The sequence below is a fragment of the Phyllostomus discolor genome, chromosome 4 (genome assembly GCF_004126475.2).
Source record: "Phyllostomus discolor isolate MPI-MPIP mPhyDis1 chromosome 4, mPhyDis1.pri.v3, whole genome shotgun sequence".
Taxonomy (NCBI): domain Eukaryota; kingdom Metazoa; phylum Chordata; class Mammalia; order Chiroptera; family Phyllostomidae; genus Phyllostomus; species Phyllostomus discolor.
The window spans coordinates 185,764,563-185,781,602 of record NC_040906.2 but is presented as its reverse complement, the minus strand read 5'-3'; the positions used below and the strand labels follow the sequence as shown (position 1 = coordinate 185,781,602).

Below are 17,040 nucleotides of genomic sequence, written 5' to 3'. Positions count from 1 at the left end.
TCATAAAAAATGGGTTTCTCCTGAGTATAAAATAAAAATATCGTAAATTAAAAAGATAATATTATGAAAGTATGTACTAGAATATTCTTAACAGCTGCCAGCTGGCCAGTATCGGAGAGCCTGTGCACGGCGCACCCACACACTGGACACGGGACAGCCCCGCGAAGGGACGACCTGCAGATACTCTGAACAAGGAGGGTGGCCCTGCCTGGGACTGTGACGAGGGGAAGACGGCAGACATAAAATAGCATGTTATTAGATTTTAAAATAGTATGTAAATTCCAGTGAAGCTAATCTACAGTGCTAGAACTCAGAGGACTGGTTCCCCTCGAAGGGCACACGGTACTGAAGGGGATGAATCAGACATCATCGCTACTTTGGCCTGGGTCCCTGTTATTCAATATATAAATGACACACGTAGTTCCAATATCATTAAATACCTGTTACTGTAATACTTCCTGTTGAAAAAATCTGTAATGTAGCTCGTAGAGATTTTATCCGGTAGCACACAGCAGGATGAAGTTCAGGTTCATAACTATACAAAAAAAGCCACAATATAAATGTTCATAGCGTGACAAGTAATTTCAAATTTGGCCAAGTCACCTTGATTTTTTGAAGGCCTACCTGGCATGAGGTCTGTTGTTCTTTGTGAATTCTGGCAAACGGATTTCAAATGGCATATTACATACTGCTAAAACGTTAACAACCTTAAAATCTGTAAATATTACCTTTAGGAGAGAAGTAAAGCTCAATAAATTACTTTGAAACAAACAAAAAATCTGCTCATTAGAGAAATTCTTAATGATTAAGTTTCAATCCTTAAAAATATAAGCAAATTAGATAAAACAAATATCTTAAGCTTGGCCCCAGGATTCCATCAGTAACGCGTGAAATGCTGTAATTACGAGACGCAAAAGTGTCACCAGGAGGACAGACGAAGCCCGACTACAGCAGCTCATCTGCCATCTTCTGAGTCTTCCGTTTAGTTTAATTTTTTGATACTTTAAATGGGATATTTAGTCTACTGAGATAGGAGAGCAAACAGAAAAAAAGAATCAAAGCACAGTCCTCTCAAGAGTCAGAATGAAAAAAGCTGTCACTTTAAAAGTCAATAAATAAATAGTTGAGTGCACACTGAACTTCGAAGATCAGACTGCATCTTACATGCAGTACGGTAAAACGGCCTTTCTGCGAGTTTAGTTAGAGGTTTATTTTCTTTAAGGGAACAGAATGAAAGATAAAGTGATAAAATTGTGCTTTTAATTCATTGCAATTTCTCTCAACATTTCTAATTTTATGCTAAGACAAGAGGCTCCGAGGCTAAAAATCATGTCCTCCCAAGGTAATAACTTCAGTAACTCCTAACTGTATCTTGAATGGATTATTTTATCACCTTTTCAAACACTCCTAGTAAAACCACAGTTCTGGATAAACTAACCATTCTCCAACTCAGCACCTGCACAAGATAGTTGCAGAAAGCAATACAATGGTGGCAAAACGGCCCCACCGTTAATCAGGCCTCTACCCTGCTGTCCCGGGGCACCCAGACCCCGCCGCTCACCCTTCAGTGGGTCCTCTCGCCTCCCGCCTCAGGAGACTGAGGTCATCGCAGGGAATCTCACCTTCCCACCCAAACTGCAAACAACCCAGGCTCACCTCTTTAGGGGCTATGGCTCATCTTTATATGGCTCATCTTCACCTTTCTTTCATTTACTCATTACCTGCAAGTGACCTAGCAGGTCCGTAATATGTACTAATTTTACTCAAACTTATGCCTCTTCAAAATGTATCTGATGAGGTTAACCTGCCAGCAATGGTCACTGTACAAGTGGGAGAGCCAGCTAACTAGTGTGTACATACCAACAGGTCCTGCTCATTCTCATACTTATACCACTCTAGACATGATTAGAAACATGTTTTTTTGTCCCCCCCACCCCCCCGCCCTGGCTGGTATAGCACAGTGGATTGAACACGGGCCCTGCAAACCAAAGGGTCGGTGGTTCGATTCCCACTCAGGGCATGTGCCTTGGTTGGCCAGGTCCCCAGTGAGGGGAAAGCCACACACTGATGTTTCTCTCCCTTTCTCTCTCTTTCTTTCCCCTCTAAAAATTAATAAAAATCTAAAAAAAGATAAACCTACATAAACATATTTAAAAAAAAACACACTTTTTTGAAAGGGGGGGTGGGGTCACGGTTGTTTAAAAGTGAGAACGAGTTGAAAAGGTAGTTAAGTCATAAGGAAACAAGTCTGTGTCTCTCTGTAAGAAACAATCTGAAAAAAGCCAGGGTCCATTAACAATACCCATATGGACAAGTTTTGCTGCTAAATTTTTACACTGAAGAACAGTATAAAAAAAAACCCTAGAAAAATGGTCAATCATGAGAGTAGTTTCTGTACAGATTTCTATAGTCTACTAAACTCAAAATTTTAACTTTACAAAAATAAATTCTTGAATATCTGCAGTTTGGATATTTTTTGAAAATGTTACCTGAAAACCTAGTTTCTGCAGACAGCGGGCTAAACGTCTGGCACCAAATTTAGCTTCTTCTTCACTATGGTTTTAAGGAAAAAAAAAACACACTATTATACAGGAAGTCAATTTATACTGAGGAACATGACAAACTATACAGGTAATTTTGTTTCTATGTCTATAAATGTCCCTTCCATGGAGGGAAAATTAAAATGAAAAACCCAAGTAAAATTTACCTTGTTGCTCCAGTGCAAATAATTTTTCCTGAGGACCAAATTGTAGCTGTTATTCTAGGTTTTCTAAGTTTCATTAATACTTTCTGAAGAAACAAAACAAAACAAAACAAAACACAGGATTAATTTTTATATATGGTTCTGCTCTATGTGGCTATTTTAATGTTTAAATACTACTCGAATCTTACCCAAGAGCAAAATAACTATTCTCTAAATCACCCACCCATTCTGAAATCAAATACAATATTGAACATAAGAATGCATTAATCCAAAAAGACATTTAATTAGTTAGAAATACATGGTTTGTATAAATCTCTCGCTAATACCTGAAAGCGATGGACTACAAAGTATGTACACATTCCATCTCTCACTCCACTCCAGTCCCATAGCTGGAATTTATAAGTTTGCACAGATCCTCAAACACGGCAAATCTGTTCACACCTCAGGAGCTCTGCAGCATCTGAAATGTTGTTCCTTCTTATTTCCATTTCACTCAAGTCTCTCACCGGATGTCACTTGGGCAGAGGCGCCTCCGCGCACTGTGCCACCAGACTCCCATCCGCTCATCCCTCTGTAAGTTCTGACCTGATTCCTCTGCTTCATGGTACCCATCACCACTTTATAGCATCTCCCAGTTGCACTGCCTATTGCATGTTCGAGTTCTACATGTACATTTTGAATGCAGGAGAAAAGCTGGAGCTAGATGTAATGTTAGATTTCTTAGATTTGACAGGCACTTAAAGCAATGGGTTTAAATAAAATTACCTACAGAGTGAGTACAAGTAGGTCAAGAACTAAGGTCCAAGATAATATGTGAATTTAAATTTTCATTGCGACTTTTCATTTATGGAAATATTTATCATACGTCCATTATGTGTAAGAAATATTTACTGAGTAATGTAACACATAAATGAAGGAGACAGTCTCCTTAAAACACTTGTTACATTCTGAGGTCTTCTCTTTCTCTGCCAGGTGCCACATCATCCAACTAGAAAGCTACAAAATTTAACAAAGACCCAAAATAAAATTTGAGCTAAAATAAATGATAAAACTCCAAACACAAGCAACTGCAAAACACTACACTGCATTTATTCTACACTTATTTGTCTTTCACCACCAACTTGCCCATCAGCTCAGCCGTTCAGTTAACCTTCCTAGGACAGATGACTTCTCTGCCAGATGGTATGTTAAAAGTTCCTAAGTAGCGTTAGGCAGTTTCATCTCTAAACTTTTTAGCAGGTACATTTATTCCTTTTAAAATGAAGATGGAATTGTTAATAAACTTGAAAACCTTTGTGTGTCACTGAAAGTTTTAATCGAATTTAATTAATCTTTACTTAGTTTCTAGTACTGAGAACTAACAATAATTTACCTAGGTATACTGGCATCTAATTTTTAGAACTTAAATAAAGCCTTCATATGTATTCTTAATTTTCATAAAAATATGAGATATGTATCTCATCATTCTTTGGTTTATAAAAGCCAAATGAACCCCCACTGTCATTTGTAATGTTAATCTCAAAACACTAAGGTTGAAAGCAAGTTATCAGCTTTCATTTCAAATATTATAGGTTTAACATTTAGAATGCACAGATTAGGATATAAGCCGTACTTTTAGCAACTTGTTACTAAAGAATACCAACTATCTTGGTAAATTAAGGAGGGCTATGACAACATAAAATTTACTACCATCCATCCATCCATCTATCTATCTATAGGCACCATTCAAATGTAATTATATTTGAGTAAGTAAGTAAGCATACACATAAGTAAAGTCCTCTTCAGTCAAAAGAAACTGAGAGAACAGTATAAGATTCTTTGGAAAGACTTGGAGATAAGCATCTCGAAAACCTGCTCTTTCATCAGAGCAGGGGCCACTTCTTCAGGGCTCCCTGTTGCAGCCAGTGCAACTAGAACATGGTAAGATGCTCATAAACTATCTGGAGAATGAGTACACTGTAATACATCATTCATAGCACCATACAATTAGGCTCTGTACATACTAAATACATACCAAAATTCAGATACTTACTCCAACATCACGCTTATAAATTACATTTGCTCCCTCCAAAGCAATCTTCCTTAAGTTCAAATGGCATCTTGTTCTAAAAACACAGACTACATTTGTAATTAGAATGTCCAATGCAACATCACTGTCTGCATCCATTGGGGTAGTTTAAAAACTTAGCTTCCCACCACGAAGATCACATCCTGAGAAATAAAACAAAATAAAGTAATGAAATGTAAATGTTTTCTGAAATTTTTACAAATAGTCTTGAACACTAAACTGAAAAAATTAATCTGTATTATTTTTCAATGTTAAATCAAATCATGTCCCTTCCTTTCCCCACTAAAAATGCCGTTTTAAAAAGGATAACACCCAACTATATATAAGTTGGATGTCATATAACATCCAACTTCCATTCCTTAAATTTAATAATTAACTTTTTATGTGCCAGGAGGCTGCCAGTTTTTCTCTTGCTACTTGCCTTTACAACCACTATGTTTTAGGTGGATCACAGGTAATTCTCCAAACACACCAAGTTCAAGGGGTGACCTTTGTGGTTCCAAGTGTCTAATCATTAATGGTACTACAACCTATCTCACACTTGCTAGAGCTATGAAAAGGATGACCTATTTTTCCTCTATTTCAAGTAGAGTAACTGACTTAAGTTTAAAGGAAGCAGGAATATTATTTATAACATTTATAAACAAACTTTTCTCATTTACTAGTCATTCATTCATTATTTACTTACTGAACACCTACCATACAGTAAGGAAACTGGAGAAAAAAATAAGTAAGGCCCAGACTTTTGTCCCCAAGGAGCTCACAGATCTGTGTGTGTGGGAGGATGGGGGGGGGGGGGCAGCTCTAACAAACAGCACAACACCATTTTCATTAAGATCACAATCTTCCAAAATATCTTTCTCTTCAAAAATACTGATACAGAAGAATTTCCATAAACACACACAATGAGCCCTAGTCTGTACTAAGCATAAGATCCATATTCCAGCCAAAAAAAAAAAAATCTCTTTGACTGGGTTTCCACATCTTAAAAGAAATAATGATAATTTAGCTTCCCTAACCCACAAAGAGAAAATCAGAAAATACAATATTATTATAATGATCTTTAAGATTCCTTGCAGCCACAAATTAAAGAACTGGTGTCTTTTGTAAGGATTCAAATTATTTATGTGACTAAAACAATGAAGATGCCAAGAGTCCAAGTACAGAAAATTCAATTTTGCTTTTCTGCCTTTCGGTGTCCTCGAACACAATGACAAGCCAGACCCCAGACTTCTAGAACCCACACAGGATTACACTGTAACTACTTCTGTGTATCAACTATACCTCAAGTTCATTGTATTTTCTCACTTTAATGCTCCTTTCAACCTGCTTATTTTCTTGTGTTTCTGTTCTCTGTGTGTTTAGCAACCTCAAATAATTTTTATCTATAAGGTGTGAGGCAGGGGTGGCAGTGGCCCTGATTAATAGATATATAGGTAGATTAATAAGCAGAGGACAGAGGCAATTATCAGCACTGATCTTATGCAGCAGGATCAATGGCTGACTAACCACTTACTAGTTAGGAGAATTTGGGCAAGTTGTGTAACCTGTCTGTGCCTTGGTTTTCTCATTTGCGATATGTAATAAGAGATGGTGCCTTACGAGATGGTGTTGTGGGGATTATATGAATTGTGTGAAAAGTACTTAGCACATATATCCGGGAAATAGTAACACAAACATGACAGCAATTATGGATACAATAGGTTCAAATCAACAGGCAGAACAGAGACCCCTGAGCATCACTTCCCACGATGCTATTGTTACTGCAAAGTAGAGGCTCCTGGCTGCTCACCCCAATATCCGTTCTGCCCTTCCTTCACAAGCAACAGAACCCTGACGCCTACCTGTGTACACCGCGGCAGAAATAAAGTGCTCTACTTTTCAGTTCTTGGGCAACAGGTACAGCCAAAAAGCCACATGACTCTGTCTGGTCAATGAAATGTAAAATGAAATGGTTTTCTGTCTTTTGGAAAGTAGGTTCAAAGGGGCTGAACTAAGCCAGCAAAACCCCCTTTTGCCTTTCTGCCCCTCTTCCTTCTTGCTGCCTAGGGCCAGGATGCGAGAGCTGGAGCCCAAGGAGCCATCTGGAATCGGGAGACTATGAGGAAAGGGCGGCAGAAGAAAAACCGTTCAGGAGAAGCAGCTTGAGTTCCTGATACCATGACACTCCATACTGTCCCCTGTACTTCCTAATTCCAGGTTTCAGGAGTGTGAGATGAAAACCAGTTTCCACATTAAGGCCCTCAGGTTGAATTTCTGCTGTGTGCAGCTACACCTAATCCTAACTGACACACATCCCATGAGAATAAACTACAAAAAACACTCCTTAGAGAGAAATTACATTAAAAAAAAAACTACGTCAAATCTACTGCTTCACAAAGATTTTTTACATCAAACAAACTAAAACAAACAGACTCAGATCTACCTCTCTGAGTATTATTAAATTAGTGAGAACTGAGGGGAGGATTCAAGGGCAATATGTAGGGTAAAAGTATGTCAAAAAAGGGGTAAAGCAAATCTTTGTGAATGCAAAGAAGTCTTGAAATTAATTCAAAATTGATGATTTTGTAAGTATGTACTTACATACTTTATACAGCCAAGATGTTAACAATTATTCTATTCAAAGTTGGCATCTCAGTGACTAAAAAAATTTTTTTCTTCTCTTATTTTGTAGTCTAGATTTTTCTCTTAAAAAAAAAAAAAGCCCAACAAATTTTAGGTTTACTGAAAAAAAAATCAAGTTAGTTCTGTTTTGATTTAAATTTAAATCATCAGTTATTTTCCCAGTGCCCAAGGCCTAATATTAAGACATGGTTTAATCAGGTGTTTTTTCCTGTTTCTGAAGTAAAGACCTAGTATGAGTTTAAATATATCCTTCTGATAATAAAAAGCAAAGTTTAAAATTGCACCTTCCTAAATTCAGGAAATGTCACATTTCTAATTCCTGTTAAAATACATTGTAGAAGTTGAAGCAACTTCTTCCTCGATCCATGATTTTACAGACAAGAACATATTGTGTTCTTTAGTGATATTTAAAAACATTACTTCAGCAACCTGCAACCTTAAAGCATCACCTGGAAAACACTGCCACCTCCTGGCTTTTAAGACAAATTACACCCAAGGCTACTACATTTTAAAATTTCCACACCAGGGATATTAAATTGAAAGGCCATAATAAACAGTGTCATAAAAACAAAGCAAAAATTACTTTAAAGTCTAACAAAAAGCCAAAAAATACCAAAATAAACTTTAGAATACAGAAAAGATGACTCCAGCTAAAGTGTATTCAAGTTGCATAAGAAGATACTGAGGGAGGGGCCTAAAAGCTTAACAAAATTACCATCCCTGATTTAAGAAATGGCAGAAGGGACAGGCTGGGAATAGACTAATTTGCAAACACAACATGAACCCACATGGCATCCCAGGGATCATTCTTTTCTAAAAGTAAGACATGCCATTTAAACCAACTCTTCTCTACGAAGCTCCCGAAATAGCAGACTAGGAAACAGACACTTGGACAGTGATTCCGACCCACTGCTGTACTTGACAGTCTCTCAGTACATGCCTGTGGCCAAGACGGAGACAATCAAACATTTGCCTTTGGAGAGAGGGTGTTCTTCTACATCCATTTAATGGTATAGAGTATACCTTACTTTTCTTTTTGGAAATTGGTAATAGTATCACTGTCCCTACCAGGGTGCTTCTAAGGATTCAATTTAATCATCAACATCAAGTACATAGCACACAATATGTTTGTTAAAAGGCAGCCATTACTATTTGGTAGATTGACGTAATTGAATATTGTAATTGAACAGTCTTCAACGAATTGATACAAAGCTTCAGAAAAGTCATGCTAACAGATAGAGAAAACCAAGACCTCAATAGGTCAAGCAAGAGTCAGCAAACTATGGCCAAAGGGCTAACGCCTGTTCTGTAAAAACAGTTTTACTGAAACCACCACGCTTATGTGTCTATGTAAGAACGACAGCACAGCTGAGCATCCTGACAGAGACCAAATGACCCACAGCTTAAATTAGTTACTACCTGGACTTTTAAGAAAAAGTTTGCTGTTTCCTGGGCCCAATAAGTCAGTATCAATAAAATAAAATTTAACACTGATTAATGTGAAGTTCACATTTTTATTAAAATGACCAAAACTTCTGTATATCATGGTCCTTCAATCAGAACCCCAGTTTGAAGTGGCTCTAAGAGACACAGATCCTGAATGATAAAAGATATTAGGGAATTACTATTAATTATGTTAGTGAAAGAGTGGTTATGTAGACAAATATGCTTATTTTTTCAGAGATCATTCAAAGGGAAATGTCATGTCTGTAATTTACTTTAAAATATAGTTATTTTTCACTATCTGACCTTAGTAACAAATAGATTTGGATATAGTTTCTTGGAATCCAGAATCTTACCACAGCAAACAGACAAATTGAGATAACCTATTCAGAATAGATTTGACTAGGAAGGTGTAATTGTATTTTAAGACAAAAAAATGCCATGTTACTGCTTCAATGCTTAACAATTGTTAAATCGAGGAGACAGATAACACGAGTTCGTTACACTACTCTCCCTATGTATCTGTCTGAAAATTTCCACAATTTTATTGAATGAAGAGCTGTTTAAGCAAAGATTTTTCTTTACAGTAGGTCACACCAAAACATGGAGTTTTAATTATATTACTTTAAAGAAAACAAAACGAACAAACAAACAAAAAACAAACCCAAGGTTAGACAGGAGTGTCCAGGCAAAAGGAAGAAATAGTTTCTTGAAACACCTAGAATATCCTGCCCGTATTTTTTAAAGAGGGTACCAATGTTTACAGGAAAGTAGGATGACATGGGATAAAAACAGTTGTTTGAGAAAAGTCTCAGGACACTTAGCACAAGAATGGAAAAAATAGCAGTTGTTCTCGAATATCTGGAAAAAAAAGGGAAATGTGTTTAAGAGATGACACAAAAGTAGATTTCATGAAGTCACATCAAAAAACAAATACTTGCAAAGTAGTGGGCTCCCCAGAAGCATAAAAAAAAAAAGAAGAAGAAGAAAGAAAGAAAAATAAAGGGACAGGGAAGGCTAGATAATTAATCAACAGCTAAGAAAGTTACAGAACAAGTCTTCTGTTGGGTAGAAGATGAGACCAGATGGTTTCTAAGATCCCACCTAATTCCCAAATTCCCGATTCTAACTCTTAGATGAAGACAAACCACAGACAAATTTAGGGATTATATACTAAATTTCTATTTCAATTCTAGAGCTAGCATGCTAGTTTACTTAAATTAACATCCCCATTCTGAACATCCCACTTCTCAGTGCTCCAGGGACAGCGGAGGAGGATGCACTGAGGGGCAAGGGCACAGACAGTGAGTGAGCAGAACTGCACCGTCTCTGGTCCGTCTGGTCCGGCAGGGTGGAATTTGGTCCTGGGACCTATTCTTGGGCATGGCCCGCGGGCTTATACTTTAGGAACCATTTGTCCAGGCTGGCATTTTTGTATTCTAACCACATGAAAAAAAAATGTTGTTAATATGCTTGGTCACAAAAATCCTTGTATTTCCCAAGGAAAGGATCATATATCATACCAACATATAAAGATTTAACAAATGCTTAAATAAAAGCAAAAGTTTTTGATGTACAAAAAAAATCATCATTATATTATGTTAAACAGAAAGTTAAATTATGTTTACCACATGTCTCCAACTACCATGTCTCTGACTCAAGCTAAATACCAATTCTGAAGACTGGTAAGTAGATAGCATTCATGTGAACAACTTGCATCAAAATAAACTGTTGTAATTTAAAAAAAATCTGTATTAAGAAAACTATAAAAAGTTTTATTGGAAATTGATTAAAAACAGTAACTGAGGGTTGCCAGCAACTGTCACTTCAAAAAAATAGTAAAGAGGAGTGCATTTTATGTTTCAGTCTACAAAAATATTTATAATGGCACCTAAAAGGTAGTGAAGAAAAATTTAAATGATGCAGAGTTTCTGAACGATTGTTTAAGAAAAAATAAGTCAGTGGTTTAGACTCACATGAAGAAGTTTCAGCTACAAAATAAAAAATATTTGGCAATTTAAGAATATATAATCTAATACTCATCCCATATTAAAAATGTTCAAGCAGTAGCCTACTTAAAAATTTTATGGCCCTGGCCAGGTAGCTCAGTTGGTTAGAGTGTCACCCTAACAGGCCAAGGTTGCAAGTTTAATCCAGGGTCAGGACACATACAAGAATCAACCAATGAACACATAAATAAGTGGAACAGCAAATTGATGTTTCTCATTCTCTAAAAATCAATCAATAAAAAAGAGAATCTATTTCAGAATGTACTACAATGGATCTGTAAGGGAAGAAAATTTGGGTGCCTAAGATGTGGAATCTCATGAAGACATGTGATAGCTCCGAACCACTCACACCCTTACTTGTCCAGTGCAAACACCACCGTTTATTCACACACCACACGACTGTTTGGAGGGATTAATGAAGCACCTCACAAATTAAATATGCTCTACTAAAATATTAGTGCTAACACAGTATTAATTTAAATTAACATCTAATTACAGATAACAAGACGAGTACACCTTACTGAATACAGCCTCAAATTTGGGGACTCAAACTCAAAGACATGAATTTTAGCATGTCAATTCCTTATGCGAAAGCAAAATTTTGGATAGATTTAGTATCTCAAATTGATGTCTTACTGTATGGCTTTAAAAAAAGATAACATGTCATTTTGTGAGTGCATAAGAAATATTCAGACTTCCGGCAAGATGGAGGCATAGGTGTACGCACCGTACCTCCACGCACAACCAACATTAGAACAACAACAATTTAGAGGCAGAATAACACCCAGAACTGACAGAGAATTTATCTGAATGGAAGTCGGACAGCCAAGAAGTTGAAGTAGACCCGTTCATCCAGACCGGCAGGAGGAGCGGCAGGAGGAACGGAACCAGGCGGGCGCGGGTGGGTAGCAGAGAGCGGTGATCGGGGAGAACTCAGCAAGAACTTGGCGCGAACTCGATGCGTAAGCCATCCGGGGCGTGCAAGATCGCAGCGGTGGACCCTGAGTACGCGAGCAGTGGCTGGCGGACCCAGTGAAGCAGCGATTGTGGACCAGGGCAGAGCGCGCAACCCAGGATCCCAGAGGGACTGTGATCCCAGGAGAACGGAACTACCGCCATTGCTCCCTCCCGCCCCGTCCCCACATATAACGTCACAATCTAGCGACTGCAGTGCCCAGCCCAGGTAAACACCTAAGGCTCCACCCCTCACCGTAACAGGAGCGACCAGACCCGGGGGGGAGGGGAAGGAGAGACAGAGAGAGACATGTCTTCAACAGAAGAATAGATCAGTCCCCCAGGACTCATCCTTTTGAGCAACCAAGAAATAGCCAATCTATCAGATGCACAGTTCAAAACACTGGTTATCAGGAAGCTCACAGAATTGGTTGATTTTGGGTGCAAATTAGATGAAAAAAATGCAGGTTACCATAAAAGAGATGAAGGAAGATGCACGCAGAGCCAATAGTGACCAATAGAGTGGACCAGAAGGAAGCAAAAAACAACCAAGCAGGAAAACATGAAGAAATAAGAATTCAAAAAAACGAGGAGAAGCTTAGGAGCCTCCAGGACATCTTTAAACATTCCAAAATCTGAATTATAGGGGTACCAGAAGGAGAAGAGGAAGAGCAACAAGTGGAACAGTTATTTGAACAAATAATAAAGGAGAACTTCCCAATCTTGCAAAGGGAATAGACTTCAAAGAAATCGAGGAAGCACAGAGAGTCCCAAAGAAGTTGGACCCAAGAAGAAACACACCAAGGCACATCATAATTACATTAGCCAAGGTAAAAACGAAGGAGAGAATCCTAGAAGCAGCAAGAGGTAAGGGGACAGTCACCTACAAAGGAGTTCCCATCAGACTGTCAGCTGATTTCTCCAAAGAGACCTTACAGGCAAGAAGGGGCTGGAAAGAAATATTCCAAGTCATGAAAGACAAGGACCTACATCCCAGATTGCTCTATCCAGCAAAGCTCTCATTTGGAATGGAAGGGCAGATAAAGTGCTTCTCAGATAAGGTCAAGCTAAAGGAATTCATCACCACCAAGCCCTTATTTTATGAAATGGTAAAGGAACTTATCTAAGAAAAGAAGATAAAGAACACATGTATAGTAAAAGGACAGCAAACTCACAATTATGAACAACCACACCTAAAGCAAAACCAAAAGAAACTGAGCACAAAACTAGAACAGGAACAGAACCACAGAAATGGAGATCACATGGAGGGTTAGCAACAGGGGAGTGGGGGGAGGAGAGAGGGGGAAAAGGTACAGAGAATAAGTAGCATAGAATGTAGGTTGAAAATGGATAGGGGGAGGGTAAGAATAGTATGGGAAATGTAGAAGCTAAAGAACTCATAAGTATGACACATGGACATGACTAAAGGGGGGGATATGGGTGGGAGAGGGTGTACAGGGTGGAGGGGAGTGAAGGGGGAAAAATGGGACAACTGTAATAGTATAATCAATAAAATATATTAAAAAAAAGAGAGAGATTCAAAGGAAAAAGTTGCCCATAACCCTGCCACAGTGACAACTACTAAATTTTTTTCTATGCTTATACAGACACATGTTTTGAGGCTGCTGAATCCATATTTATCTGTGCACATTAAACAAGCCTGCGGTCATGTGAATATACTGTCACATCTGGTCAACGAAGAATTTTGTGCAAATCTTTGACAACCTGATATAAATGAAAAGCAGCAATGCCAAATTGATTTTTCTTGCATGCTAAAGAGGGTGAACTTTTCAAGTATTACTAACTAGTATTTATTGTGTTAACTGTATCATGTCCTTTGTTCATTTTCCTTCTGAGATTTTTTACTAATTTATAGAGGCTCTTAATGTAAAGGATATTAATGTTTTGCCTGCTTACGCTATTCCTTCCACTAAAAATGATCTATCCCCACTGCATACCTGGCTCCTATTCGTTCTATAGTTCAGCACCACCTTCACCCAATCAATTCTCTAATGATGGACTGGAAATCTAATCATTCAGTCTCCTGAGAGGGCATGGGGATTCAGCAGTGAACAAAACCTGGTAGAAGGAACAGCAAGTGTTCTCAGCTTGGAGGTGAGTGAGAAGCATAGCTGCTCAGGCCTGCAGGAGGGCCAGCACGGCTGGAGTGGGAAGGGTGAGCGGGAAGTGGGCACAACACCAGGCTGGAGATGCGGGCAAGGATCGAATCATACCTCACAGGCCATGCTAAAACTTTCCATATTTATCCTGAGAGCACAGTGAGCTAAAACAGACGCAAAAGATGACATGATGTATTTGTTTTTTAAAAACCTATCACTTCTGAATGGACACATGGACAATAACAACGGGGGGAATGGAAACAGGAGGGAGGTGAGGACACTGGGGGGTGGGCTGGGATGGGGGTAAAAGGCAGAAAACTACTTGAACAATTAAAATTAAACAAAACAAAACAAAAACCGATCACTTCTGGAACAGGAGAATGGGCCGGAAGGCAGGAATGGGCAGAAAACGCAGTCAGGGTCCTCAGTGCAGCCGTGCTGGGGGAGATGGCAGCGGTGGGGCGATGACAGGGCGAAGGACGGTGGGAAGAAGTAGAGATGAGAGAGACATTTTCAGGAGACGGAGTGAACGGAGCTTTGTGACTGATAGGCAAGGAAGGAGAGGGGGATCCAGGTTTGTGGCCTAAGATACTATTTACCAAAACAGAAACACAGGGGGAGGGGAGAGCAGGTTTGCAGGGGAGCCAGTAAAAAGAGAGGGGTTAGGGGTCTGTTTCAGACAGGCTGGCTTGAGGAAACTTGTGAGGCATCCAAGAGGGAGACACATAAAAACCAGATAAGAGTCCTCTGCTCAGGACAGGTCGAGGTCTAGACTGGAGGTGAACATTTGGAAAACCCAGTACAGAAGGTAACTAAAACCACGGTGGGTAAAATAAGAAATCAAAGGGACTAAGACATCTAATCCCCAAGACTGAGAGAGCATCCCTACGCTGAGTCCTATTACCACATTGCTATGCATATACCACTATCACTGCATTCTTCCTGCAACCTAGTGAAATTTCTTATTTATATATGCTTTCTTGGGAGACAATAACCTTCTCAGATGCATGACCAAAAATTACTGATTTCTGCCCTGGCTGGCATAGCTCAGTGGACCAAATGCAGGCCTGTGAACCAAAGGGTCGCTGGTTTGATTCCCAGTCTAGGGCATGTGCCTGGGCTACAGGCCTGGTTTCCGGTAGGGGGCATGTGAGAGGCAACTGCACGTTGCCGTTTCTCTCCCTCTCTTTCTCCTTCCCTTACCCCCTCTCTCTAAAAATAAATAAATAAAATCTTTTTAAAAAGTACTGATTTCTGTGCCCCAGTCTTGGCATAGTTCCCAAAGTACTAAACACATTCAATACAGTGGCTGTAAAAGCTTAACTGTTAGCTGGAGCTGAAAAAGCAATGTCCACATACACATGAACACACGCACACATTTAAGAACTCAGACTCTGGGACAGCTTACTTGGGTTAAATCTAAACTCCACCATTTATCAGTCATGTGACCTTGGGCAAGTTACTTAACACCTCTGTGCCTCAATGTCCTCACCTGTAAAATAAGGCAAGTAACACTACCTATCATAGAGTGTTGTGAAAACCAAAATTTTGTGCAAAGCACATAGCACAGTACTTGCACATGGTACAAAGCATTCAGATTTAACCATACCTATTGTTACTATTATTATTCTCCTTTCTTCCTTCATCATTTAGTTAGAGAACTGTTCAAAAATAAAAAGGATTTCCAGTTATTCATTGAGGTCTTCAAGCTTTGAAACTTAAAAACAGATCATACTCCTTCAAGTCTAAAAGCAAGGGATAAAAGTAAAGAATACAATTTCAATGTACCTAGTAAATAAAATTAGTATTTTTTAAAAAAACTAAATTTAACAGTGAATTTTAAACAGTGCCCAGTAACAACAAAATCATTTCAAACAAAAACAAATAGTTGTTGGTCTGTATTTTAAAATGTAACAAACCTGTTTATCATGTTCTTTTAATTTTAAATATAAACTTATCATGTTCATTTAATTTCAAATATAAGGCATCCGTTTTCTCTGCAGGTCTTACATGTGTCCCTATTTCCTCATACTATGGGTGATCCTTTAAATAACGAGGGAGTTCTCTTCTTCTAGAGAATCTTGACATCTGCCCCAAGGTATCCACATGTAACTACAATCCATGAAACTAACTTAGCCATTATGCTGATGCTAACAAAACAGCACTAATTTTGTAAAGGTTATTATTTTCTTTGCAGGTATAAATGTTAATTCGGCAGGTAGCTAGCAAACCAAATAAACCCTCTCTGAGCTTCTGTTTGGTGTCACGGCTGGTATGTACAAAGTTCAAACTTCCTTTTATTCTGACTTATTTCACGAGTGTGAATGCAGGGTTCAAAAACTTGAACTGCTGACGGCTCATCAAGAATTTAATCAAAAGAAAGCACTGCAGGGTAAAAACACAACAGGCAAAATTTCCTATTTTGATAGTCTCCTTTCCACTGCTTTCATAGGATGACCCTTCACAGAAAGTGCCTGCTAACGCAGAAACCTGGTACAGGTCTGTGTCATGCATGACTGCCATGGGAAGAAAGGGGAGGCAAGATTATGAAAATAGTGTCTTAGAATAATAGTGTACAGAGTTCACACTGTTCTAGTTAAAAGGTTTTTACTATTTAGTAAAAAATGTTAACATAAATAAAAGCAAACAGGATTACTCAATAAATACCTTTCCACATATAAGTACAATTAGGAATTTCTGGTTCTACTCAGAACTGGTCAGATTTTAATTGATTGAGGGCCATGTCACTCAAAAAGTGATAAATGATATGGACAACTTGACTGAAGATCAGAGAAAAGCTATACATTTTTTAAAACCAGAAACTAAGGTCTATGAGAAAAATTAAAGGGCAATGATTTAAAAGTAGCGCAACAGTAAACTGAGTAACTAAACAACGCACAAGCAAAAGGAAGGACATAGAACACACAACAAGAGTGATCAGGAAGTGTTATGACTGGAACATTGGTTCTTAACTAGGTGACGACAGAACGGACAGAAACCTATGAGGCTCAGCCCCCAAAGACATTGTTTAACTAGCTGTTGTAGGGTCCTGATTTTTAAAAATTTCCAAGTTGTTTCCAATGTGCACCTGGTTAAGAACCACTGGGCTGCAACACC

General features: G+C 38.5%; 1 protein-coding gene across 1 annotated transcript in view; it reads right to left on the bottom strand.

The window, feature by feature from the left end:
• TBPL1 (TATA-box binding protein like 1) overlaps positions 1–17,040 on the bottom strand; it is a 30,742-nt gene that overhangs the window by 3,740 nt on the left and 9,962 nt on the right. The window contains exons 2-6 of the mRNA XM_028509475.2: positions 4,737–4,915; positions 2,708–2,790; positions 2,490–2,553; positions 625–728; positions 441–535 (exon numbers count right to left, since the gene is read on the bottom strand). Coding sequence (XP_028365276.1) covers positions 441–535; positions 625–728; positions 2,490–2,553; positions 2,708–2,790; positions 4,737–4,871 — 481 coding nt within the window. The 5' untranslated portion in view covers positions 4,872–4,915. The remainder of the gene's footprint in view (positions 1–440; positions 536–624; positions 729–2,489; positions 2,554–2,707; positions 2,791–4,736; positions 4,916–17,040) is intronic.